This window comes from Camellia sinensis, unplaced genomic scaffold (genome assembly GCF_055761805.1).
Source record: "Camellia sinensis isolate YWXY unplaced genomic scaffold, ASM5576180v1 Unanchor1, whole genome shotgun sequence".
NCBI classification, from domain to species: Eukaryota; Viridiplantae; Streptophyta; class Magnoliopsida; order Ericales; family Theaceae; genus Camellia; species Camellia sinensis.
The window spans coordinates 15,571,602-15,598,850 of record NW_028128987.1 but is presented as its reverse complement, the minus strand read 5'-3'; the positions used below and the strand labels follow the sequence as shown (position 1 = coordinate 15,598,850).

Below are 27,249 nucleotides of genomic sequence, written 5' to 3'. Positions count from 1 at the left end.
AAACAAAAACAAAAGAAAAAAAAAACATATTTTAACATGATAATTGCTTTAGTAAAGCCAAGTACTAAAATATACAGTGTAAATATATTTTTAAAAATATGTTTTATGTTTTTTTCTTTTGTTTTATCTTGAAAATAGCGTTTTATTCTAACAAAGTTTATGTTAAAAACGCTGGGCGAAAAAAAAAAATTTATGCTAAAATCGCTATTAGCAATAGCGTTTTTTTGGCAACAAAATTTGAACTGAAATCGCTATTAGAGATAGCGTTTTTTCTGAGAAATTTTTTTTGTTAAAATCGCTATTAGAAATAGCGTTTTTTGGGAACAAAATTTTGTAAAAAGCGCTGTTAAGAAAAGCGTTTTTATCCGGACAAAAACTAACGCTAGAAGCACTATTTGTAACAGCGACTTCTTAATCAAAGTCGCTATTTGTAATAGCGATTTTCCTGTTCATTTACTTTTGCGCTCCTAACAGTAAAAGCGCGAATAGTAATGGCGCTTTAACTTCGTTTTGGACTCCCGTCAGAAGTTGGCCTAGTTTTGGAAATACAATGGAAAAAGGGCTTATATTGGGAAAAGCCTCGGTTTTTGGTACTTGTAATGTAATTAATGAACATAGTCAATAATAATATCATGATTAGTATTGATACATTAATTAATACACTAATTGATGCATGTAATATTAACAAATTATAAATACCTAAATTTTTTATAATGACTCATTAGTATATTAGTTAATATACATGAACCATTTTATTATTGTATACGGGATTAATGAGTCCAATCATTACCGACGAAATAGAGTATCTAGGGTATGGTATTGATGAGAGTGATATGGAGGAACTAAAATTTATTACTAATATATTTTCCAATTTTATACGTATAAAATGTCTACAGGAAAGCCACGTGTTGAGACAGTAGTGTTGGAAGACCGACTGTGTCTCTGTGGGCTCAGTCATCGCCAAAAAAGTAAAAAGAGATGAAGAAGACCAAGAAAAACCATTGAGAAAAGTCCACAACTCTCTCTCATATCTTCTTCATCGTTAGGGCTTTCTCAGCCACCTCCTCCTATCATCTATCTCGCCACTGATTACTCTCTCTCTCTCTTTCTCTCTCTCTCTCTCTCTGATCCTACCTCTGATCTGTCCGATTAGCGTAAGATCGCCTTTCAATTTTTCTTCAAGTTGATTTCTTCAAGTCTTTAATTTTACCATTAAAGTTGAAACCTTTGTATATGGGTTTGTGTTTGTTTCTGTGATATGTGTTTAATTTCTCTGAAAATGGGCTGATTTTGAGGGATTTGTTTAATTTAGGTTACTGATTAGGACTCAAGGGGATGGTTGTTTGATTTTTTATACTTCGCTTAAATTTGGGTTTCTATGACTGGGTCTGAAAATTCTAGTACTTTTCACAAGTAAACTTTGTTTTTGGCTCTTTAATGTTATTTGAAAATGAGCTGATATAGGGGATATATATATATATATATATTTTTTTTTGGGGGGCGGGGTGGGGGGTGGGGGTTCCTTCTTCTGAATTATGTCTTGATATTGTAATTATACGGTTAATTTTGGTGTAATTATGAGAAAATTGGCCTCCTTTAATAGTGGGTATCAATTGGATTCTATCTACGTTCCAGAATTAAAATCTTATTCATTTGTTTAATGTCTTGAAGTGTGAACTGATTTTGTGGTTTTCAATGCTATATATATGGTCTAGGCCTCAATTTATTGAGTTTATTGATTTTTTTTTTCCCTTGAAAAGTGAGCTAATTTTCTGAATTGCGCATATCTGTTGCTCAATTGATATTGGTAATTCGTGTGTTAAGTGGTGTGATTGTGTGAAATTTTGCATGTGAACAGCTTGATAAACATGTTGGAACTAAGGGTTCTTATGGGGGTAGGCATGAAGACAAAGGTTTTGGCCTGTTCGTTTACTGGGCCCACTAAAGGTGAACAGTAATTAAGGGCTGATATGGCTGATTTGGTGTAGTTTTTGTATGTTATGGTTGAATGGTAGGAGGAGTAATAGGTTAGCCTTGTAAAACATAGTTTAAAGGCGGGAAAAGTGATGAATCATATATGGTTCAGGGGTTCTATAGGCTAATAAAGTGCAAAAAGGAAAAGAAAAGAAGCAAGTAGAAGTAAAAATCTAGGCATCACTCCCGGATCCATCATAGACATCACACACCTTCCTAACAACTGGGTGACATGAATTGAGGGTATGAATGGCATCCCAAGCCCATCTTGCCTGGTTCCATATTTGGTTCACATGACTAGTATGAAATTTCATTCCTTTTACCCATTGGATGAGGGTATTGGCTGATATTTGCATTCTTATTTTGTGTGGATAAAAAATTGATTTTTATATTTATTGAGTCGATCACTAAATATATATATTTTTTTCAAATATTACTATGATAATAAATTAGTAATTGCAAATAATGCTATTAAAAATTTAAATTTTTGCTTCAAAGTGTCATTTATTTAAATAGCTTTGCACTTGCATCAATGGTTTGGTATTTGAGGTAGTAAAGAAGTAATTTGGAGATAACTTTCGCAAATCTAATATTAGATATTTATGGTATAATAAGATAAATTGTTGGAGTAGTGGGAGAAGAGGAGATATTCTTTGATGAATTTACATGTTGGACTGCAGTAGATTGCACATTTACTTGAATCTCTTTCATTTTTAATTTTAATTTTTTTTTTATTGTATTTGTTGACTTCTTTTTGATTTTCCCCTCTAATGACATCATTCTTGAACTCTGTTTTCATCATCTCTTCTTCCACTAATATAAAGTTTATTTCAATCATAGCTTGTTGAGTGTTTGAGGTGCTTTGGCCCCATTAGTCTGATGTTCTTCATCTTGATAATCTGTTTACTTTGGGTTGATTTTGATTATTGTCATTCAGTTGCAAATCCTAGCTCACACGATGCTGAACTGTTACATTGAATGATTTTTTGGGATCACCATTTGTTATAGTATTGGAGCTGGTTGGACAAAAGCAACTTTTATGCAAGTTCTGTCTCTCATTAAGATGCTCGAGTGACGACATTGTCCATTTGTTGGATGATATCATGGATTATATAATCTTAGTTGCAATCCGTGTGTCTAGGCAAATAGCATATCCCTTTTGTGAGAACATAGGGGCAAAGCCTTGAGCTTTGATACTATACTATGGTCGGACAACATGGTAGTTGGTTTTGTGGGACTGATTTTCGTTAGTTTTAGTTGCTGAGGTTAATAATAAAATTGGGTATTTAGGGTTAGCATGGGGGTAACAGAAGGGTAGACATTGGGGTTATAATTAGGCAAGACTTATGAACTGTAAACAGGGTTAAATTGGTTTACTTTTGCGTGCAAATCATAAGCTAGGCTTGTGAGATGGGGTTTGAAGGTAGGGCAAGCGATGAATAAGGCATGATTATGCATGGTTTCGAAAATTCTCAAAATTTATTGTACTTGGGCTTTGTATGAAGGGTTAATTACCACTGTAGGTCCTATTACGTGGACTTCTTTACTCACTAGTCTTGAGTATTTTTTTAAAATTTTAGTTGCCCCTTGTTTTGACAATGAGAAAATTTTGAGACTTTCTAGATGTGTGGTGTTTGTGGAATGATTATTTGGTATTGGTGATTATACTGATAAATTTATCAAAATGATAAATGATTGGGATATTTTGGCTTTTGTTTATGAATTTTGATTTATTTGTGTTAGTTTCTATTGAAATATGATTTGGGAAGTGTAAGTAATTGAATTGTTTTTAAAAAAATAAAATAAAATCACAATGATAAATTTATCACTGAAAATTGGAGTAGAACGTTTTGGTAAATAAGTCCGGTCCACAAGACCTACTCGTAACTACTCCTGGTATGAACTATATCAGTATTATCAGACCCATGTACTACCATTTGAAGCTTTGTACTTTTGTACATTGCTCCGCAAAACCATTGTTGCCAATATCCTTCTATTGTTGTACATATGATTATTTGGAAGTGTGAGTTGCTTGGGATCATTTAAAAGTTTTCTGTAGTAAACTTTGTGTTCTTCTTGAAGGTTGGAAAGATGGAAGAGGGCATAAAGTCTGATAACCATTTAACATCGGCTGCGGCCTTTGTGGAAGGGGGGATTCAAGAAGCTTGTGATGATGCTTGTAGCATATGCCTTGAAGCATTTTGTGAAAGTGATCCTTCAACGGTATATATGTTGGAGATTATATCTCTTTACCATCAGTTGAGTAAGGCTTTCCCCAAAACTAACTGTATCTTTCTCTTACAGGTGACTGGTTGCAAGCATGAGTTTCATCTTCAATGCATTCTTGAATGGTAGTCTTATTTAATTACGGTCTGAGTAATATCTGCATCCAACTTATTTTGTTATAGTAAACTTTTTATTGTAAAGATAGATGGTCAACCATCTGGACTGAAGTGAGACTATTTTGTAGCATTACTAGGAAACTAAAATATGGAGTGGTATGGTAAGCTAACACAAGGATTCCACCTAGAGCGAAGTAACAAAGATAATATGACCTATATTAATATTTCCAATGATGAAGTGACCCAGGGCAGACAATTTTTTTCTTCTTCTTATCTTTCTTAGCAATGTAAATAGGTTTTGGATAATAGCAAGCACATATGTCATTCCAACAAATGTTTGATATGCAAATATTTAATAGGATTGTACTATATGGATATTTGTGTTTTAAGCACAAGAAATATGGAATTTATTATTCGTTTTACAAGACATGAAGATTGTAAACTTAATTTTGTTGTGGAATTGTGATGCATGTAGTATTTTATTATGACGTTCCATTGAAGAAAGACAGGGAGATGGACATCATTGCATAGGGGACCATGACAAGGCACTGGCATATGTATTTATCTATTAAAGAATATGAACAAGATGGTGTTACATTATAAAACAATCTAAGAAAGTGGATTGGAATGATAAAACAAACTAATAGTTTGTTTGTTTGTGTTTTTTGTTTATATCAACATATGGTGCAAAATATAAATATCTACAATGCCCTGAATATTTTCTAGAAAAGGAAAAAGCATCTTGGACATATTGAGTTGTTCCTATTTTCTTACATGGCATTTTAGAATTCCAATGAGAGTGTTTTGTGAGGTTTTTATTCTGCTTCATTGGTTTTAGAATTAAGACCTATATTGTGTTGGTATTCATCACTTAGTGTCCCTCCTCATTTTCTTCTTTTTCCCATGTTGTTTGGTGTTTGGAATTCACATGTTTTCTTTTCTTAATTCGTTGGATAAGCAGGGATTTTTCCCTAGAGAATTGTGGAAAATTTCCCTGTTCTTTATGATAAAGGTGGTCAAGAGGAGGGGGGTTGATTAAAAATTTTCTTAATAAGCAACAACCAGATATGGTTCTATTTCAAGAGTCAAAATTAATAAGTGTGATAGTCGCTTGATTAGAAGTATTCGGGGACATAGGTTGAGAAAATGGGATATGTTGCGATTGTGTGGCACTTCAGGAGATATTTTGATTATTTGGGATGAGAGAGTTGCTTGTGATTGTTAGATTGTTTCAGGGGAGTTTTCATTGTCAATTGGATTTAGGAATTCTGATAATTGTGAGTGGTGGTTGATCGGCGTTTATGGGTCTAATAGACCTAATATAAGGGTGGAGTGGTGGGATGAGTTGGTTGGGCTCTTTGGGCTGTGTTTCCCAATTGGTTTTTTTTTTTTTTTGGGGGGGGGGGGGGGGGATGAGTTGGGCTCTTTGGGCTGTGTTTCCCAATTGGTTTTTTTTTTTTTTTGCGGGGGGGGGGGGGGGGGGGGGGGGGGGGGTTTAAGCTTTTTGTTCATGAGAAGTTTAATACAACTATGGTAACTAGGGTTATGAGGGATTTTGATGCTTTTATAAGGGAATGTGACTGGATTGATTTCTAACGCTCGTTTTGCATGGTCTAATCTCTAGTCTAATTTGGTGGGCTATAGGTTAAAATAGATTTTTGTTTTCTTTGGGATGGGATATGAGGTTTCAAATATTAGACGAGAGGTGCTTCCAAGAGTTGTATTGGATCACTATCGTGTGTTGGTATTGAGCTCCCCTTTTAAGGGGGGTCCTTCAGTTGTTAGGTTTGAGAATATGTAGGTAGAACATCAATCACTTAAGAAGTTTTTTGAAGAGTGGTGGAGTACAAGTAGGAGTACATGTCATGGATGGGAGGATTTTAAGTTTACAAGGAAATTGAAAATGACTTTAAGGAAAAATTGAGGGTTTAGAGTAGGGAGATATTTGAAAAACTTGAATGGGACAAAGAATGAAATCATTAGAAGAATTGAGGAGTTGGATCAAATTGAGCCTAGGGACAATCTTGATGAGACTTTGAGGTAAACAATAATTGAGTTTGAAACAAATATGGAAGAGATTATATTTAGTGAACATATTTTTTGGGATCCAAAGGCTAAATGAAATGGGTAGAGCAGAGTGATAATAACTCCAAGTTATTTCATAGGGTAGTCGATGGGAAGAGGAAAAAGTTCATCAGACAAAAAAAGAACAAAGAAAAAAGAATGGAGGTAGCTAATGGGTTGTTTGTGGATACATAAGACCAAATAGCTAATGAATTTTTTACTTTTTATTCGACTCTATATTTGAATGGGGAAATTGAGAGGTCAGGTATTGATGGTTTGGATTGGGCTTCAATTGATGAGAATAAATCTAGATGGATGGAAATGCCTTTTAATGAATTTGAAATTAGAGTCATTTTTTTATTACAGGAGAGGTAAATCCCTAGATTTATATGGGTTCTCAATGGTGTTTTTTCAATATTGTTGGGATGTTGTGAAAGGGGATTTGATGAGAGTTTTCACGGAGTTTTTTGAGAATGGAGTGGTGAATGCGTGTACAAATGAATCTTTCATTTGTTTGAATCCTAAAAAAGAGGAGTCTGTGAAGATTGATGATTTCAAACCCATTAGCTTGGTCATATCCTTATACAAAATTTGGGAAAAGTGTTATTAAAAAAAGTTTTAAGGCAGCTTTGGGGGAACCATATTTTTGGCTCAAGAAGGTTTTGTGAAGGGGTTGTCAGATTAGATGTAGTGTTGGTTGTAAATGAGGCAGTTGAAGAATGTAAAGGATTAAATAAGGATGGCTTGATTTTTAGTGTAAATTTTGAGAAATCTTATGGTCATGTCTACTAGTAGTTATTGAATTTTGTGATGCATAGAAAGGGATTTGGGGAAAGATGGAGGAAATGGATATGAGGGTGTTTATCTTCTTTCAATATGTCCGTCATAGTAAATGGTAAGGCAGTGAATAGTTGTAAGGCTTCTAGGGAGGGTTCTTAGACAAGGTGATCCGTTGTCCCCTTTTCTTTTCACTTTGGTGGCAGTTGTCTTGGGTTGGTTGGTTGATAGAGTGGTTGCTTTAGTTGATTTTTTTTTTTAATATTATCAGAAGGGATAAGGTTTCTGTCCCACTTGTAGTATGCAGATGATACTATTTTTTTTTCTCTTTTGGGGAAGATTCTAAGGTAGTTAATTTGCTTTCACTATTTAGAATATTTGAGCTTGTTTCAGATCTTAAAGTTGGAGAAGTTTGGTAAGAGGTTGGAATAGAGCCTTGTTTTCTAGAGGAGGTAGGTTCACTTTGGTGCAGTCTATATTGGGTAGTATCCCCATCTCTTACTTGTCTTTATTTAAGATTCTGGCTGGGGTTGCAAATATAATTGAAAAAATGATGAGGGACTTTCTTTGGGAAGGATAGGGTGAAAGGAAAAAAAGATCATTTGGTGAACTGGTGAAATAGTTTCTTTTCACGAAGAGAAAGGGGGACTTGCCATTGAAAACATTGTGGCAAGGAACATTGCTTTACTAGGAAAGTGGTTATGGAGATCTCTTTTTGAGTGCAATTCATTATGGATTTCATTATTGAGAGTAAATATGAGGTTCAAGCTAAATGGTAGGGATTCTTTTATGGTTAATAGAGGTAACTGTAGATTTCCATGGAAATCCATATGTAAAATCTTTTCTATTTTTTCTAGGTTCATAGAAGTGAAAGTGGATAATGGTGATAATGCTCAATTTCGGGAGGATGTTTGGGTGGATGATTCTTCGTTTGGTGTGTTGTTTCTACACTTGTATCGACTGGCTTGCTTCCATTCTGTTTCCATTTCATCTATGGCTCATTCTTATTTGGCTTCCATTTCATGGGATTTCAATTTCTGTAAAAATCCCAATGATTGGGAAACTCTGAGTTGTTGTCTCTGTTGGCCATGCTTTGGTGATTTTTCCTTGAGAACAAATGTTAGTGATAAATGGGTGTGGTCTCTTAATTCTTCTGGGATCTTTTCATGAATGTCTTTTTTTGACAAAATTATTGATAATTCCATTGGTCGTCATCTCTTTCAATATAGAAGTCGGAGAGTTGTTGTCTCTCTTAAATATCATGACTAATGACATTTTTCAAAAAAGGAATCCTAATCACAATCTTTATTCTCAATGGTGCATCATGTGTAAGAGGAATGAGAAATCTTTGGATCATTTATTCTTGCATTGCCCTTTGGTCTTGGTCTCATGGAATCGCTTTTTTTATTGGTGGATATTTTTTAGGTGGCTTTGACTATTTGTGGAATTGTGTAACATTCTCATTTTTTTTGGGTTATGTGGTTGTAACAAAATGCTAAGATTTTTTAGGATAAGTTTGAGGACATTGAGTCGCTATGGGATGGAGTGTGCCATTTGGCATCTTTTTGGGCTTCCATTTCTTCTCCGTTGAAAGGGATTCCGTTTATTTTTTTGATTTTTTTATCTCTAGAGATTGGTGGCTTGTGTGCGATTTGTAGTTTTTCTTCTTTTTTAATAAAATGCCTTTTTGTTGCCGATAAAAAAAGAAAAGAAAAAAAGAGTTGGTCAAAAAAATAAATCTCTTGCTTGTAGTTAATTTTTGAAAATATCATATATTTGATCATTAATCTGTTATTTGTTTCTGTCTTCAACAACATTGAGGTTAGCAGTTAAATGAATTTCATATGGTTATTGTTTTCATTGTTTGCCTTTATGCATCAGGTAAATCTCTTACTTAAGAACTAGTGTATTTTTAAAAACTTTCTGGTTTAAGTTAAACATGTTTCTTATTGTTATTTGGTTTCGTGATCCTTGTTCCGATTGATGGGATTCCTCTCAAACTTGTTAGTGTGTGCATCTTGCCCTCCCCAGACATCACTTGACTGGGAACCTGAGACTCAGGCATTGATTCCCTCTTTTTGGTTTTAGTAATACTCAGGCTGCATAGGACCGAATTATTGCTGCTTCAATTATTTTTGGTTGGTACGAGAGAATTTGGTTGAATAGTCATGGCTGTCCAGTATTAATGTGATTAATGTTGTAGGTGTCAGAGAAGCTCCCAGTGCCCAATGTGTTGCCAATCCATCAGCCTGAAGGATCCCAGCAGGTTAGTTTCTCTTACTCGATCCTTTTTCATGATTTATTTGTGTTGCTTGATACTTGATTTGATGGATTTGTTAATGTGCATGTATTGTCAGCCAGGAATTGCTTGACGCAATAGAACAGGAAAAGAGTATTAGAATGAATCCACCTAGAAATACCACGATATTTCATCATCCAACCCTGGGGGATTTCGAATTACAGCATGTTCGTAATCTTTTATGCTAGTTGGAAGTTTTCCATCTTCTTCTTTCTCATGAACATATGACATGGTGAATGTATCGGAATGATTAATTTAATCCAACTTTCTCTGCCAATACAGTTACCAGTTAGTGCAACCGATGCTGAACTCGAAGAGCGTATTATTCAGCACTTGGCTGCTGCTGCTGCAATGGGGAGGGCACGCCATATTGCCCGGAGGGAAGGTCAGAGGGGTAGATCATCTGCTCAGGGTCGTCCACATTTTCTTGTGTTCTCTACTCATCCCAATGCACCTCCCGTTGCTTCTGTGTCTTCTTCTCAAACTCACAGAGGTGAGGGTGAACCAGTTCCTCCGGTCACAGTAGCTGGGCCGACTTCTCTTATAACTGTGGGAGAAGACTCTACACAACTGGTTTCTCAACCTTCTAGTCAAGCTGATCAGGTTTCTGAGGCATCTGGATCAAGTGTTCTTGTTGCGACTCATAATGGAACGTCCTCAAACAATCAGTATGTTCGATTCTTGAATTTGATCTTAAAGTGATTCTCGTAGTTAATTAACTTCACAAAAGCAGTTTTGGCAATAAAACACAGGGGTTTCCTCCCTTGGCCCATAACTCTTGCCCTTTTTTGTCTTTCAATATTTTTTTCTTCATATATTTACAGTTCATGATGTAATTGTTGTCATGTAGGAGGTCTCCTCCTCAATCGTCCCCAGCTGGTCAGGATAGAGCAGGACCATCCGAGTTCCAATCATTTTCAGAATCTCTTAAGTCTCGGTTGAATGCAATGTCAATGAGGTACATGGAAAACATGCTATATACTGTAGGTTGGTTATTAAATTGTTGAGTTCTTGTTTTCATTTATTTGTTTTTTCTCCTTCTTTAAGATACAAAGAGTCAATTACAAAGAGCACAAGGGGTTGGAAGGAGAGATTGTTCTCCCGCAACAATAACATGGCGGATCTTGGTTCTGAAGATAGGATGGATAACAATGCAGGAATTGCTACTGTGACACGTATGATGCAGCATCTTGAAACAAGAGACGATAACAGAACCAATACAGCTTCTGTATCAAATGTTTTGCAGGATAGCTCAGTTCCAGATCAAGGCAACCATCAGATTGCAGAGACTGGTGGTAACAATTCGTTAAATGAGGTTAACACACAAGCTTCATGTGCTACAACCTCTGCTTCAGATTAGCATACACAGCTTTCAGGGTTAAAGGTTAGTCTAGACTTGTAATTGCTACTGCAGTCTGCATCTAGGTGTGTGGATTCAAATTTTGAACTCATTCTGTTGGAATAGTATCTTATTTTTGGCCACAGAATGAGTCATGGGATTTTTCATTGTCTTTTGGAAGTCATGCTATCCTTTTATGTGCTTTCATTTCATATTTTATTATTCTTAGTTCTTAGAGCGTTGCTTGATAAAATTTGTTATTTGTTTCCTTGTTGGGTGTCGGTCACTTCTCCTATTAAGGGGATTCTTTCGTTTTTTTTATCAGTAGAGTATGGAGAGCTGCTTGTGACTTGTAATCTTCTTTTTTTGGTTCTCTTTGTGGACTTCTTGTTCTCTGTATTTTATAAATAAAAATTATTATTTTAAAGGGCACCAAGGGGGTGCAATTCCGTATACAAAAGAAATGCACCACAATCTATGTTACATGGACTCGGGTACAGGTTTTTGGGTGTGGTTGCATATCCGGAGGTCGGACTAATCAAATCTCAAATTTAAGGGTACGCGGACTCGATAATAAAGAGTCATATTTTTATATTTTTAATCTATTATATAAGATAAAATGGTATTATATGTAACATACAACGTCAAAAAAGTGTTTTATAGTAATTACACAACAAATGATACGTGTAAGATAATGTCAAATATAAATATATGAAAATGTCCAATGGAATTATGGAAAGTATCGGACATATATCACACACCCTTGTCCAAGTGCCGGGTGTCCGATACGGGAATTTGATTTATTTTGAAGAGTCCATGTAACATAGATCACAATTGTACATTAAAACCTATTTAAAGGCCAATACAAAATCAAAAAATATTGGTTTGAGGAGAACCACCACCAAAAACCAACTATATAATAAACCAAACCAAACCAAGTCTTAAGTCCTATCAAATGGGGTCGGTTGTATAAAAACCAACTATATAATAAAGACAAAAATCTCTCTAATTTAAAAATGCACTCTTCTCTACCATCAAAAGTTTTTTCTTTTACTTTCTCATCACATCAACACCAAGGTACCGAACACCATGCCTTCCTCATCTGCCTCTCTGCTTGAGTCCCCAACTGTCCAAGGTAACACCCACCCAATACCAAACAAGAGAAGGGGCAAAGACCATCACTCCCTCACCACCTTGTGATAGATGAGAAAATGACTTGCTGACACCCCATATTTTTTACACTTGAAACACCAATTCACATGCACTTGTCTTCTTTTAATCAAATTATCAATGTTGGGAATCTTGTCATGTGTCTGGCAGCAATCAAAGAAAGTCACCTTGGAAGGGGTCTTGGTACCGAAATCCATCTGTCCTAAAAAAGGAACCCCCTATGCTACAAGAGGGCGTCATTGTAAGACTTGACCATAAAATGTCTAATCCATAGGGTGGCATCTCTATCTGCACCGAGATTGGTGGCATGGCATACAATCGATCAAACAAATTCATCATTTCTTCCAATTCCCAATCATCAAGCTCCTTTCTGAAGGTAATATACCAAAATGCATCACAAGCCAATATAAGGTAATCACTAATAGCTTCCTGCCTGGGGTAAGCATCCTCTAGCTTGTCATCACCACGCCATCCATGACTCCAAAACTTTACCCACTTCACAAACTGAACGTGACTAAAGAAATAATCCCAAACATTGCGAATGCCCTTCCATAAACTTAACCCATAAGACAAGAAAATCTTGTCTGAAGTCCAATGATGTAATTTTTTATTTTCCCTCACATTTTTTTAATTATTTTATTTTGATCAGCCACAAGAAAATTATATTAATGATAAAAAAGTGCTGAAATTTTAAATTTCCTTTTCATTAATAAAATTTTATTATGCTTATAAAAATAATAATAAAAAACAAAACAAAAACCGAAAACCAATGAATCAAATTTTGCCATAATTCAAAGAATTTATTTGGAGTGATAAAGTCTCAATGTCAGGATTTTGTGCAAGTCATTGGCATCCAGAGATTGGTTAGTAATACAAAATTCAGAAGGATCCTTCTTTGTTTGATTTCATAAACTCTGGTATCTTGGTCATCGTGTTCCTTGGCAATTTGAAAAATTGTAGCGCCCCAAAGAAAAGAAAAAAAGTATCATCTTGTCAATCTATTTTAAGAACTCCAATAAGAGGAGAAAAGTAGGCAATGTTTGCAACATCTAATACTGCACTACATAAGTTGAATCTTCACGCATTTGCTTTTCATATATGTTCCTTTCACGGGTTTTTTGTTTGATAGGTGACAGTCAGTTGTTAGTTGTTGGATTAGTACCCTAGGGAGTTGAAGTCCCAACCTCACTGTTGGAAGAACCTAAGTGCTGCATCCATGTCACTAGACTTTCACGTTGATGAAGGAAAACATTAATAAAAGCCCTATAGATGGAAGTGTTTCTGCCATAGAATTAGCTTTCGTTTCCAAAGAATTGGGCCTCAAACCAAAATCACTTTCATAGCTTTATATTATTTTGAAAACGCAGCAAATTTTAGATGAGGCTGTGTTAATAACCATGATGGTCTGTTAAAAGAGAAATTCAGGCTAAATAAAGGTGGGTTCTTTTGCTCTGGTGCCAAACTGATATAGGAAAACTTAGGAAACTGGGCCCAAGGCTGCCAACAATTGGAATTGTGGTTGGTGTGGGTTCTGGAGAGTTTGTAGGATTTGTAAGGAGAAGAAACAATTTAGTGTTCAGAGTGGGAAATCGTTGAAATTTGGTTTGATTTCCAAAATTCCATGTTACAAATTTTCTGATTTGGTACAATTTGAAGGCATGAGCAATGGCGAAATTAGGTTATAGAGTTCAGATTTAAGATGAATAGGTAAGGGAAGGGGTTAAAGTTGACCTAGACATGATCGGCAAGGGGCACTTTTGGGGGCATATAAGTAGTTTTTGTGAATAATAGTTGTGTGATGAGAAGAAGAAAGAAAGAAACTCTAGGAAATCCCACGTATAACTCTCTAGGTATTATCCCCATGGTAAGGTTACACAACGCCTCAAAATATTCACACTCTAGCGAATAGCTAGATTTATATATAAATTAATAGGCTGCTGGGTTCTCCTAATTCTAGTACACCCGCTCAAAAAGAGTAGGAGACTTTTTGACTTTGATCATTAGACTCTTCCAGATGTAAACAAATGATATATAGCTGATTTTTTTGTGTTCATGTATCAATTGCATGAATTGTGTTAATCTTGTAGCTTCTTTTTTTGTCACTTTCAAAAACCCTAATCTGTCTTTATACCAATTGATTGAGCTACCATCTAGCAAGATTGGACTACTAACATCAGTAGCATAGAACACTAGTTTGCTGTCTTAGGCACCGTATTTGTTAGTTTCAATTACTTTGAATTTAATCAAACTAATTCAAGTTTACTTCATGGGTTCAGAAACTTGCTCCATTTTTATGAAGTATGTAACTGTGAACTCTCAGTTATCATTGTCACACCAATTCTTATTTGTTTTGCTGTTTCACATTCCTCACGAAAAATATATTTCTTTGATGTCAGGCAGACTATTTCTTCTTCGGCTGTATGATGCTTTGCTTCTCTTTGGATTTCGTCAGTTGCAATCCCATTTTCACACAGAAAAGAGCGTTGGTGTGGTTGTGTTCTGACATATAAGAATAAAGATATAGTAGCAAGTCGGCGAGCTCTACAGTTAGGACAAGGGAACAAATACATCACTATTGGCTGTAAATTGGTTTATATCTCATATTAATTTATCTGCGTCTTGAATGCTAGGTGGAGCATGCTTCTAAAGCTTTGAAATTATTTTTCTTCAAGCATCTAGGTGGACAAATTCCCGTTTAATTGATCGCATGAATTTTTCTGTTCCATGAAGTTTTATATTTGCATTTTTTTTTTTTTTTGAAGCTCATAATTTCTAGTTGAAAGCCATTTGGTGTAGGATGAAACAAATAGATCCCCCCTTATACCATCCTGCAACTTTGCCCTAGCTTCTATGGATATATCCATTTGTGGAATGGTAAATTCTTTTTGTTTGATTCATTATTGCCTGTGAATATCAGACTTGGGACCTAATAATGTTTTCTCATCAGCTACTTACCAACTCTGGTTTCATAGGTGACACTGGTCAGACACGACCAAATCATCATGTGATTCAAACAAAATTCAAAACAGTAAGGGCATTTGACCAACTCTGGGAAGTTTAGATGTCCCAGGAATATTACAAGATCAAAATATTTTTTATTTTTATCAAATCATTTCTGCCACACCTTGAACCAAGACCATACCATAGCCTTTCCTTTTTCTTTTAGCAACGTTGTTGTCCGTTACCTGTCAAGTGCTAGCCTAGTTGGTGAGTGTGTCCTGCCCAACACAGTTTTGACAATAGACTCTTGTCAACCCTTTACGTTTGGCTGAATCATATGATTACCGGGTATTGCTTGATCCTCAGATTTATGCTCTTGGGTGAGTCCAAGAGGCGCGTAGCTGGAACATGATTTCTGGTTATAAAAAATAAATAAATAAATAAATGGGAAACATTATGTACTTTTATGTTTTTTGTCTATCATGTGTTGGACAATTTTCACTGTAATTAAATTAATTAATTCTATTTGGATACTAAACGACAAACAGAATATAAAAGAAAAATAGGAAAGGAGAGAGAGTTTGATTATAAAAATCAAACTAGAAATAGAATTAAATAAATAAAAATAGATTTTATTTTGTTACAAAAGTAAAATTAAAATAAATAATAAAATAATAAATAAATAAATAAATAACTTATTTGATTAATATCTTGAATATTATTCTGATCAAGTCCAGTGTTCGACACTGTCTCTTTAAGAAGACATTCATCCTCTCCACTGTGTTTTCAGAATATGAACATCTATCTTCCAGGATGAAATGATCAATTACAAATAAATGCAGCACCACAATTTATTTGTTCAACGAATACACTAAGTGTTTACACTCTTTCTCACAAAAATTAAATGCAGCAAAATGAAGAATAAATTTGCAGAGGAGAAGTACGAAATTTCTGAATGTAAAACATCAAATGAGGGTTGCCTATTTATAGATGTAGTGGTGTCTATTGATTTTGAATTAAACAGGTGCTAACCTGTGTTTGAACAGGTATGAAACCTGTTTGGTTTTGAATTAAACAGATTTAAATTTGTTGGGTTCAAAATTCAAACAGATAAAAACGGAAGGGACCTGTTTGGGCGTAGAGAACAATCAAAACAAATTAATTCCGGAATTAATTTGAATTCTGGACAGTTGGACAAATTTTATTTTGAAAAATAAAATTAAATCCAAATGTTTCTGGTCCAAAAAGATTAGTATTAGGCCGAACAAGCCCAACCCAACAACACACCCGCGCCCAAGCCCAGCCCACCCGACCGGATGGACAGCGGCGGCGCACGCGCATGTAGTGATTTTTGTATCCAATGGGTCAAGTCCATTTTGCCCATAACCTCCCTCTCTACAAAACTTGGGTACCCCTTGGGGTACACTCCAAGTTCCAATCTCATGCCTTATAAACCCATTCAAAACTTTCCACCAAATTAATGTGGAACAAGCCATTTTTCAACCTTAAGGAATTTCCACTAAAATTCCATTTCTATGGAGCTCACTTTGACTTCAATTTCCCATTCACTCGATAATGATTTTGAGCAACCAAATATAGCACGTGAATTACAACGCGACATAGAACGCGTTACCACTTTGACCCGCCAAATTTGACGCTCGGGTCCCACCAAATAATAGACCAAAGTTAGCAAAAAATTCTGATTTTACCAAAATTTCCTAACCATTTCCAGCAATCCCCTATATGAATGGAATTTGATGACAACGGAAATGCAACAATATACAGACTTTATCGAAAGAGTATAAGTCGAAAATATCTTACATCAGGATAGGTAGCTTTCGGTCTTGAACCTTCCTTAGTGATAACCTATTGGACTTATTGGCTAACCAATGGACGCGATGCCTTGAATTGTTCAGCCGTTTGTGTAAGCCAAGACAATAGATTTCATACAAAATATCTTCTAACACATCGTGGTTCTCACTGTTGTATTCATTTTGGCCTTAAACGCTTCTGGTTTTCATAAGTGTTTCTAGAGAATTTAGCCTCTTCATTCTCATAGAACCGGCCCCAGTTCGACACTCATATAGGTGATTTTTATTGTAAGTATATCTTTATACTTGTCTTGATTTTTATACCTAAATCAAGATATAAGTAATCATTAAAAGCAAAGCGTATCCTTATACCCCTGCAGACAACACATGTTGCAGATATCACTCTCACCATAGGAATGGGTAGGAAATTTTAATCCCTTAGTGATTTCTGGCGAGCCACACATAACTTAGTTGTCCCTTTGAACTTAATTCTTGGGATCTCCAGTCATATAAGTAGGGTTACCAGTATGACGACTTTTATGTAATAGGCTTTAATCTCATTCCCTTCAATAAACTATACACTAGCTCTTTTGTCAAACCTTTTGTTAACGGTTCCGTAATATTCTCTTTAGATTTTATATAATTTATTGAGATTATTCCATTTGACAACAATTGCCTTACGGTATTATGTCGACGACGAATATGTCGTGCTTACCGTTATACATATGATTCTGTGCCTTGCCTATTGCAGATTGACTATCACAATGAATGCAAATACCTGGCACAGGTTTTGGCCACATTGGAATATCTTCTAAGAAGTGACGAAGCCATTCTACTTCTTTTCCTGCTTTATCTAAAGTAATGAACTCGGATTCCACTGTGGATCGCGCAATGCATGTTTGTTTCGTGGATTTCCAAGAAACAGCAGCGCCTCCCAGAGTAAAGATATATCCACTTATGGATTTTGAATCTTTAGTATCCGATATCCAATTTGCATCTCAATAACCTTCAAGTACTGTTGGATATCGAGTAAAGTTCAAACTATGACCACGGGTGAATCGTAGACATCTAAGAACCCAAATGATCGCTTTCCAATGGTCTTCTCTGGGGTTACTAGTGTACCTACTCAATTTACTGATAGCATAAGCTATATCAGGACGAGTACAATTCATTAGGTACATTAGGCTTCAAATGATTTGGGAGTATTTTAACTGAGACACTACATCACCTTTATTTTTCGATAAATAAAGACTGATGTCTACAGGTGTTCTAACAACATTCAAATCATCCTTGATAAATTTATCAAGAATTTTCTCAATATAATAAGATTGAGATAACGCATATCCGTCAGATGTTTTAGTAATTTTCATTCCTAATATAACATCTGCGACCCCCATATCTTTCATATAAAATCTTCTGTTAAGCATTTGTTTAGTTGATTTGATCATGTTTTGACTGCTTCTAATGATAAGCATGTCATCCACATAAAGACAAACTATAACATATCCTTGGTCAATGTTTTTAACATAGACGTATTTGTCACATTTATTTATTTTAAACCCATTAGTAAGCATTGCATAATCAAATTTTTCATGTCATTGCTTAGATGCTTGTTTTAATCTATAAAGAGATTTTACAAGCTGACAAACTTTCTTTTCTTGCCCTGGCATTACAAACCCTATAGGTTGCTCCATATAGATCTCTTCATTTAGATCACCGTTTAAGAAAGTTGCCTTAACATCCATTTGCTGTATTTCTAAATTAAACAGTGCTGCTATAACAATAAGAATGCGAATGGATGCTATTCTTGTCACAATGGAATATGTGTCAAAATAGTCCAGACCTTCATTTTGTCTGTAACCTTTAACTACAAATCTTGCTTTATACTTGTCAATTGAATCATCTTCTTTCATTTTTTTTCTCTTGAATATCCATTTTATATCCAAGAGGTTTAGAACCTGGTGGAGGATCCACCAATTCCCAAGTATGATTTTGCATAATGGATTCAATTTCATTATTAACAGCTTCTTTCCACAAAGGTGCTTTAGGACCTGTCATTGCTTCCTTAAAGCTTCGAGGTTCATTTTTTAACAGGTATGTTAGGAAATCTGGACCAAAGGATTTTGATGTTCTCGCTCTCTTACTTCTTCTTGGTTCATCATCAGTTAAATCCTGTTGGTCAAGACCATTACTAGTCTCTTGTGTTTGATTGTCATTAGTCTCTTGACTTTGTGTACAATCATAAGTTCTTTTCTGTGAACTTAATTCCTGTCATTTCTTGTAAGGAAAGACATGTTTGAAAAACACAACATTCTTTGACTCTATAATAGTGTTCACATTTATATCAGGCATTTCTGATTTATAAGTCAGAAACCGATATGCACTACTATTCTGAGCATAACCAATAAACACACAATCTACTATTTTTGGTCAAATCTTAGTCTTTTTAGGAATATGAACTCCAACTTTTGCCAAACACCCCCACACTTTTAAGTATTTGTAGGAAGGCGATCGATCTTTCCACAATTCATAAGGAATGATGTTGGTTTTTTTGTGGAGTATTCTGTTAAGAACATAATTAGCAAACAATATTGCTTTCTCCCACAAGTTCTGTGGTAAGCCTGAGCTCAATAACATGACATTCATCATTTCTTTTAGGGTTCTATTCTTCCTTTCAACAATCCCATTTTGCTGTGGAGAATAAGGTGCTGTAGTTTGGTGAATAATGCCATGTTGTGTACAAAATTCATTTAATGGTGCATCATATTCACCATCCCTATCACTTCTAATATAAATCAAAATATAATATCCATCACTTGTTGTCTATGATGTGCTTGATTCATAAATTTCAAATCATGATTCATAAATTTCAAATGCAAAATCCAAAATAATTATGACTACACAAATCAAAATTAATGTTTTGACAAAATCATATCCTCATAAAAATTTTGCCTAAGAATCAAACAATTCAAAAACCCCATTTGATTGTAAAAGATACAATCAAATATTCGTGACAAAAGAAAATTACATTATCTCATCTAATGCAAGAGATACACTCCCATATTAATATAATGGTTTATGGTTTAACAAATTCTACTACGCAAGTAAAATAATAATTAATGACATCTCATGTCACAAATTCAAAACAAACTAATAATCAACATAAAAGATTTCTTAAAATTACTTCTAATTAAATGGAACGATATAACTACATACATCTTCATGTTTAAATTTCTCTGGTGTTTAAACACTCATTCAAAATTAATTAGAAATACTCAAATTAATCTGCTTATGTACAAAGTCAACATATCAATTTATCATTCCAAATCACATAAAATTATTTTTTAAGAAATAAATTGAGTTGATATCAATACATGCATATCAAACGCATCAACTAAAAATAATGAATTAACAAAATGAATTAATCATGCATGATCCCATAACTTGCATCATGAGATAAAAAGATTCTCAACCCATAAATAAAAACCAACACGTTTTTAAACTTTAAACTCCAAAAATGACAAAACATACCTTCATTTAATTAGTTTGATTTGTACATAAATAAACTAATTATATATACATTTTTCGACTCATGCGCAGAAACTATTCATGACTACGGATCCATACACAAAAATTAAAGAATGAATTAGTAAACCAATAAAGAAAATAAACTTGCCACAAAGGTTTCTTCGTAATAAAAATGAAATTAGTTTGTAAAACTAATATTTAACTCCAGAATCAAATGCTTCCATGTATACTCATGATGAACTCTGATAAAGTCAAAAGAACTAACACATTTTCACAAAGGGTTCAAAATTAAGTGGCCTTCCAAACGAAACTGTAAGTCACGTACAAAATTTATAGATTGTGACCGAGACACAAAGTTGCATAATTGATTAACAAAATTAATTTTCTAGTTATTAAAACCAGAAAATAAATTATAACACAAAACAATTTTATTTTCCTTGTTACTAAAACTAGAAAATAAAATACCACAATAATATTCTATGACACCAAATAATATTTTGCAATTGTTAATGACACCAGTATATAACTACTAGTTGTCAAAGAAAATAGACAGTATATTACTACTATCTGTCAAATAGTTTATAAGTACTATTTGTATTTTTCAACCAGAATATCACTTTGTGAAACACAGAAAATTAAATACAATGAAGACACCAAAAATGATTTGTCTTACGAAGACAGCGTCGAACACTGGACTTGATCAGAATAATATTCAAGATATTAATCAAGTAAGTTATTTATATATTTTCTGTTTTATTATTTATTTAAATCAAATTTTAATTTTATTTTTGTAACAAAATAAAATTTGTTTTTATTTATTTAATTATATTTCTAGTTTGATTTTTGTAATCAAACTTTCTCTCTCCTTTCCTATTTTTCTTTTATATTCTGTTTGTCGTTTAGTATCCAAACAGAATTAATTAATTTAATTACAGTGAAGATTGGCCAACATCATGTTGGGTGCAGTTTATTAAAGGAAATATTGTTGAAAAGTCTAATCTAAGGAAAGTATAAGACATTAGGTGTAATGGATATTTTTTTGCTAGTGAGATGTTTACTTTTTGTAAAATAGTTTGGTGATAAATCTTTTTGTTGATTTTAGGAGACATTTTATCTCTTAATTTATTTGTTGAAATTTTTTTTTATTTGTTGATTTTTTTGACTATCTGTTCAAATTACATCTATCTATTTTAATTTTTTTGACATTTTTTCTTATCTGTTGAAGTTTTTTAACCTATTTGTTGAAATGTTTTCTTATCTATTGACTTTTTTTTAATCTATTCAACAAAGCAATTACAATCTTTAATTTTTTTTAGGTAAATTACACTTACATCCCTTGAGGTTTGGGTTTAATACATATCACCTCCTGACGTTTAGGAAATTACACTAAACCTCCTGTCATTGTAATTATTTAAACGGAATGAAAACATTGAACTCATGCACTCTCTCTTTTTTTTGCTTTACTTTACTTTCTCTTTTTTTTTTCCTTTTCTTTTACTTTTTTTTTTAAAATTTAATTTCATCCGTTTTTCTATTATGAGTTGTTACCTTTTATGCAAGCAGGGAATTTGTGAAATGAGACTATTAACTATGGGTGAGAATGTAATTTTCAAAACGTTAGGGATGGGTAGTAATTGGACCAAACCTCAAGAGTTGTCAATGTAATTTACCTTCTTTCTTTTTTTTTATCTATTGAAAGGTCTAATTTGTTACAAATTTTCATCTATAGAAATTGATTTTGAAACCCACTTTTCTCTCTCTATCCATGATATCTCTCTTTCTCTCATTGATCTATGAATCTGCAATAAAAACAAAAATGATGGAGATTAATAGAAATTATATGTATATACATCTCTAGTTCTCTCTGTAACCTTGATGAACATACCAATCTTAATAGAAGTAACACGAAGACCACAGGCCTTGAGAATGAGGTGGTGACCACCTCTGTTGCCTTTCTCCGCATTTCTCTTTTTGTCGTTGCCATCAGAAACATCGGCTTCATGATGCTGATGAAGAGTTGCTCAATCGGATGGTCCAAATGGAACTTGGATCTCGCCGTGAACTTAGATAACGTCGTCGTAAATGGAACCAAACTCAGATCTCACTGTCATAAAGTTGGAAATTGAACTGAAGGCGTGTTTCGGCACTGACCCCCTCTACTAGTCCTTCAACTCCGATCTCGACCTCTTCGTCCCCTCCTTAATCTCTGGGATCTACGTCAGTGTGCCTGTTTCTCTGCCTTCTTTTGCATCTCTCTTTCTCTTTCTATTCTCTCGCATATACCTTGGGAGCTGATTTTAGAGAGTCGAAGACTGTATTTAGAGAGAAAAATAGAGACTCCTTTAGCGAGAGAAACAAACAACGATAATGAATTTCTCATCAGCAGAAGTGGAATTCTGCGATGGGATGTATCGCCGACGTCAACATTAGGCGACCATTGTCTCACTTGACGAAACAGTAAGGATGGGGAACCTTGATGAGCTCACAAGCATCCCAATCAACACCGGTCGGCTACTGCCTTGGCGTCTCCCTCCGGTCCAACACTATCGCTAGGGCAGTGCAAAGTTTTAATCACAACAGCAAGATAAGCCAGGACGATCTTCGCATCTTCTATTCTGGATTTTTCGGCAAAGGAGGAAGAACGGTCTCGGAGGAGGTGGATGCTAGGGTTAGGGTTTTCACAGGGAGAGAGAGAGAGATGGATTTGGGGAAAAAATGTGATACAATATGTACATATATATGTGAGTATTTTGGTCATTTTGTTTAGGCATGCCCATAATCCTTATGGATAAAGTTGTTTAGAGTGTGAACCTTGAGTGATTCTATTTACACTACTATTTTATCTCCTTACATCCTCCATTTTATTATACCACTAAAAAAAATGTGATTTTTATTACACCTATTATATTTCCAAAACTTACCCTAAAGTAAGACTCTTCAAAGTCCTTTCATTTCTTTACACTAATAGTTTTTGGAGGGAAAATAAGAGAACAGAGAAAGATGTAACAAAGGAAAAGAGAAAGATGTAAGGAAGACAGTGAGTGGAGCCCACAACGAAGTGCCTGTTCGGTCACACAGTGCTAAACAATTTACATTCCTCTAGTGTTTTGTTGCGGGAAAAAATAGATTTCTCCAGCATTTTGTTACTATACATTTAGAGAGTCACTTTCTTTCGAACAATGATTTTTAAATTTATGCCAGGCTTGTTCAGTAATACAGTACTAATGGATTTGAATTAATCCAGTGCCATTTACCAGACACTTTTTTTTCTCATTCACTTGGATGATAATAAGAAATTAATTCGAGGCCACTTGTGAAGTGCCTGTTCGGTGATACATTGCTATTGCATCCATCAATTAAACATGTTACTACATCAAGGCTGACAAGCGTACGAAATTGATGAATATGAGTAGTATATGCTTTTTCCCATCCACTAGCACACGAGTGATGAAAATGAGTCCAATTATTTGCTATCAGAGATACTGGATGATCAGGTTGCAGATAAACCTATAACAAAGACATTAATAGGTAGAATTACAAAATAAGACATGGTAATGATCTAAGTAGGCTATGTATATATATGCATGAAATGGTTTCTATTTACAAATCCTATGCAGATATCTTTTCGATCAGGTGTTGCAATCGGTATTGATCTAAGCGGTAGAAATGTCAATCACTGTTGTATGGATAAATGATAAAGTCTATCAAATGGCCTATGTCGGACATAGTCATCCAACGATTAAATCCAGGGCCAGGTTTGAAGTAGGATAAAATGGAGGTAAGTTCATCAACCCTTTCCTGTGAACCAAATAGTTATACGTAGTGCACTACATTCGAATGTAGCTCAAGTGTAAGCCTTAGTTTTCTGCCATTATCTCTTGCATCTAATGTCTTTATAACACTAACAAATCTAGTCTTCTTCCCAACTTCAGAAACCCATTTAATTAATGCTTGATGACTACTAAAAATCTAAAGATAATAAATACATTTATACGTCAAATTATTAATAAAATTCAATACAAATTAAAAATAAAAAAAATCGTATTCATAAATTCGTCTGTAATGAATTTATGACTGGAGTCCGATAATAATGTAGTACTTGCATTGTTACAATAAGTAGAAGTATAATTCTTCCAAGAAAAAATAAATAAAAAATATGACAAAATGAAACTGGAAATACATAGTAATGAGTAGCTGAACAAATTAAAAAAATTCGGGCTTGGGTTACCGGATATGTATCTTTTTTTCGCAATTGGTTGTCAGACATATATAGATATTTTTTGTTCGGCAATGTGATGCCAGACTATTTTGTTTTGTTTGATCTCGAAACAATGAATAAAAGTCAAAGAACAATCTAGAAAAATGAAACAAAAACCTACCAAATAAATAAAAAAATTCACCATTTCACTTTTTTGATGTTCTTCATCACCGTTTCTCCATCCATTACTTTCTTCTATAATCAAATTACTATGATTCTCACTTTTTGAAAAGAAATGTGTAAGAGAGAAGAAAAATTGAGAAAGGAATAAGAAGAATAGGGATTGAAGACTAAGGGGTGTAAGGAGATAATAAAATATATTTAATTTTAGTGTTTTTTCCTTATAAGTAATTTCACATATGTGTAAAATTGGGGAGGGGGGAAGGGAAAATCTTATATGGAGGGTGTAAAGAAGTAAAGTAGTGGTGTAAGTAGAATCACTCAAGTGCTGCTATTAGCACTCCATAAATTATTTTGGATCTCTTAATTTTGGTAATTCTATTTTCACACACCAAAACATCTCATTCCACATTCTCTCTAAATACACATATTAACTAATTTTAAATCTTGTAATTTTACTCAATGCACAACCTTTTTTGCCAAAAATATCCCTCTCTTTAACATTGAAACCCTAAACCAACACCCATTTGAATTGCAACTCTTCCATTAGAAATTGGATTTTCACACAAGCAAAGTTATATCTTTGTTAATGGACAATATCTTCTCTTCCTTTCTACGACAACTATGGGCAAAAAGTTTCCTGATGCTATGATCTTATGATCAGCCTGGAGATTTTGATTCGTCGTATGGAAAGCATGTGGACACTAAAAGGGATCTAATTAAACTTAGTGCCTATTCCCATGAAAAGACCACGACGATGCTTCCCAAGGACATAAGATACTTGTATGGGACTTCAATTCCATTTTGCTGACTACAACTAATAGAAGAAGTCATGCTGTCAATAATTTATCAAAAATGTCCTATGGTTACCAATAGCCACCCAGTGATGAATTGCCTAAGCAATTGGTACTTCCAACTTCCATTCATTTAAGTGTGAGATACTTGTATAGAACATTAGGAAAAAGAAGTATAGGCCATGATATTAAACTGTAATCTGGTTGGAAATGCAAGCAAAGATCTGAATGTGAAGAGAATCACACCGAGGCATCTACAACAGGCTATTAAAGGGGATAAAGAAATTAGGGTTTTGGTGGAGAAAATAAGGACACTTTAGTTATTTTAATTTAGGAGAAAACTGTAATAAAAAAATAAATTATTAAGTGTGTGCACTGAGGTTGGTAGGTGTGTGGAAATAGAATTTCCCCTAATTTTTAACTTTTTTTTATTACAATAATAACCTCAAATAAAATTACTAAAAAAGATATCATTAATTTTGGGACACTCTATCTCATTAAACCCACGCATCCACTACATCATGAATTATGGTTTATGAGAGCACCCACCTCCATCACCACCCATCCATCTTCTCTAAATCTCATCTTCAAAACCTATCCATCCTCAAAATCTTGAAAATCCTTTGGCGGCAATATTCCGGCGGTAACAGTGGCAACCATTTGACTACCTACACTTTCCCGACAATGGCAATATTCCGGTAGTAACAATGGCAACCCTTTGGCGAAATACAGGTCCAAACATTACAAATAACTAATTTTCGGGAATCCAGGTTCAAACATGAAAATTTCTTAACACATTGAATGGTCAAAATTGTTAACGCTTGCAGAAGTTTTCATTTTTTAAGTTCGGGAATACAGGCCCGAACATGAAAATTTTTTAACACATTGAACAGTCAAAATTGTTAACGCTTGTGTAGACGCGCCCGTGTGGGGCCCTCGCCACAGTTCGGACTCGATTTGTGTCACGGTTCTTAATCTTGAACCAAAGAGTCCAAATCTGGCAAATCGTTTTGAGAAACAGATTTTTTTGAAAAGAAGTGCCAAACATGGACTGCTTTGCCAGATACAGAGTCGCCACCTAAATATTTTAAAATGGGGAAATTTAGGAAACCCTGACTCGGTGCCGAAGGCCACATGTCCGTCATTACCGGAGTTGTCTCGGCTAGGGAGCTAGGGTACGATTGGGGAAGGTCAGCTATGAGCACCCCCTCTCGCCCGGTCCGAAGACCGGCCTCTACTAATTATGATATCCGTTTTTGAAAACTTTATGTGTTCTTATTCCGATTATTAGCCTAGAATTACTATGTTATGCGCACAGCAAACAAGTATAGGCTAGATTGCCTAATTTGGAAACAGCATTGCATATCCGTTTGTTTTGAAAAGCGTTTTGGAATTTACTACTCGCAAGTAGGCTAAAACACGGCTTTTAATGAGTTTTTCCAACTCAGGCAATCTAACCTTCACCCACAGGCATTCAAACAATTTATCACATAAGCATTTATTCACATGGCAAGCATACTGTCATGGCAACACTCACACACATGCGGGATGCTAAAGCATAACTACTTACATCGTACTCCGTGCCAAAACAGTAAACTAGTTAGCAAATATGCATGTCCTAGTTCATGTTGAGATTGGCTAATGCATCGCATGCAAAAATGCAATCTAGTCAGGCTCGGCTAACCTAAGCATAGCATGGAAATGCGATCAACTATCACATATTCAATTTTTGAATTGAAGTACAGATGCAGTTAGTATGATGTACCGAGCCTAATGCATGTAATACAAATGCATGTATGCACGCATGCATAGCATAAGGTATGCTAATTTTAA

At 34.6% G+C, this 27,249-nt stretch overlaps 1 protein-coding gene and 1 long non-coding RNA gene across 5 annotated transcripts; one reads left to right on the top strand and one right to left on the bottom strand.

Annotated features, from left to right (window-relative positions):
- The first annotated feature begins 775 nt into the window (after window positions 1-775).
- On the top strand, window positions 776-14,688 carry LOC114293761 (E3 ubiquitin-protein ligase RHF2A-like). Of its 4 annotated transcripts, none has more exons than XM_082910917.1 (9): window positions 776-1,154; window positions 4,057-4,197; window positions 4,279-4,325; window positions 9,361-9,423; window positions 9,515-9,623; window positions 9,739-10,124; window positions 10,307-10,414; window positions 10,504-10,840; window positions 14,366-14,688. In XM_082910917.1, exons 2-8 carry the CDS (start codon window positions 4,066-4,068, stop codon window positions 10,814-10,816), a joined length of 1,158 nt encoding a protein of 385 aa, XP_082767043.1. In that variant the 5' UTR covers window positions 776-1,154; window positions 4,057-4,065; the 3' UTR covers window positions 10,817-10,840; window positions 14,366-14,688. The 4 variants fall into 4 exon arrangements, with proteins under 4 accessions (XP_082767043.1, XP_082767042.1, XP_082767045.1 ...); XM_082910916.1 differs by having other exon boundaries at window positions 14,362-14,688; XM_082910919.1 differs by lacking the exon at window positions 4,279-4,325 and having other exon boundaries at window positions 959-1,154; window positions 4,057-4,232.
- A 7,220-nt stretch (window positions 14,689-21,908) lies between these two features.
- Window positions 21,909-22,950, bottom strand: LOC145814189 (uncharacterized). The gene is made up of 2 exons (XR_014357528.1): window positions 22,130-22,950; window positions 21,909-22,043 (listed from the first exon to the last, which is right to left on the bottom strand). It is a non-coding gene; the product is annotated as an uncharacterized LOC145814189 (long non-coding RNA).
- Window positions 22,951-27,249: the final 4,299 nt, after the last annotated feature.

What these genes read in the sequence shown, in the direction of transcription:
- LOC114293761 (XM_082910917.1), top strand. Translation starts at nt 4,066, where the DNA reads ATGGAAGAGGGCATAAAGTCTGATAACCATTTAACATCGGCTGCGGCC. An exon ending in GTGAAAGTGATCCTTCAACG is followed by an intron (nt 4,198 to 4,278) that starts GTATATATGTTG and finishes TTTCTCTTACAG; the next exon opens with GTGACTGGTTGCAAGCATGA. An exon ending in GGAACGTCCTCAAACAATCA is followed by an intron (nt 10,125 to 10,306) that starts GTATGTTCGATT and finishes GTTGTCATGTAG; the next exon opens with GAGGTCTCCTCCTCAATCGT.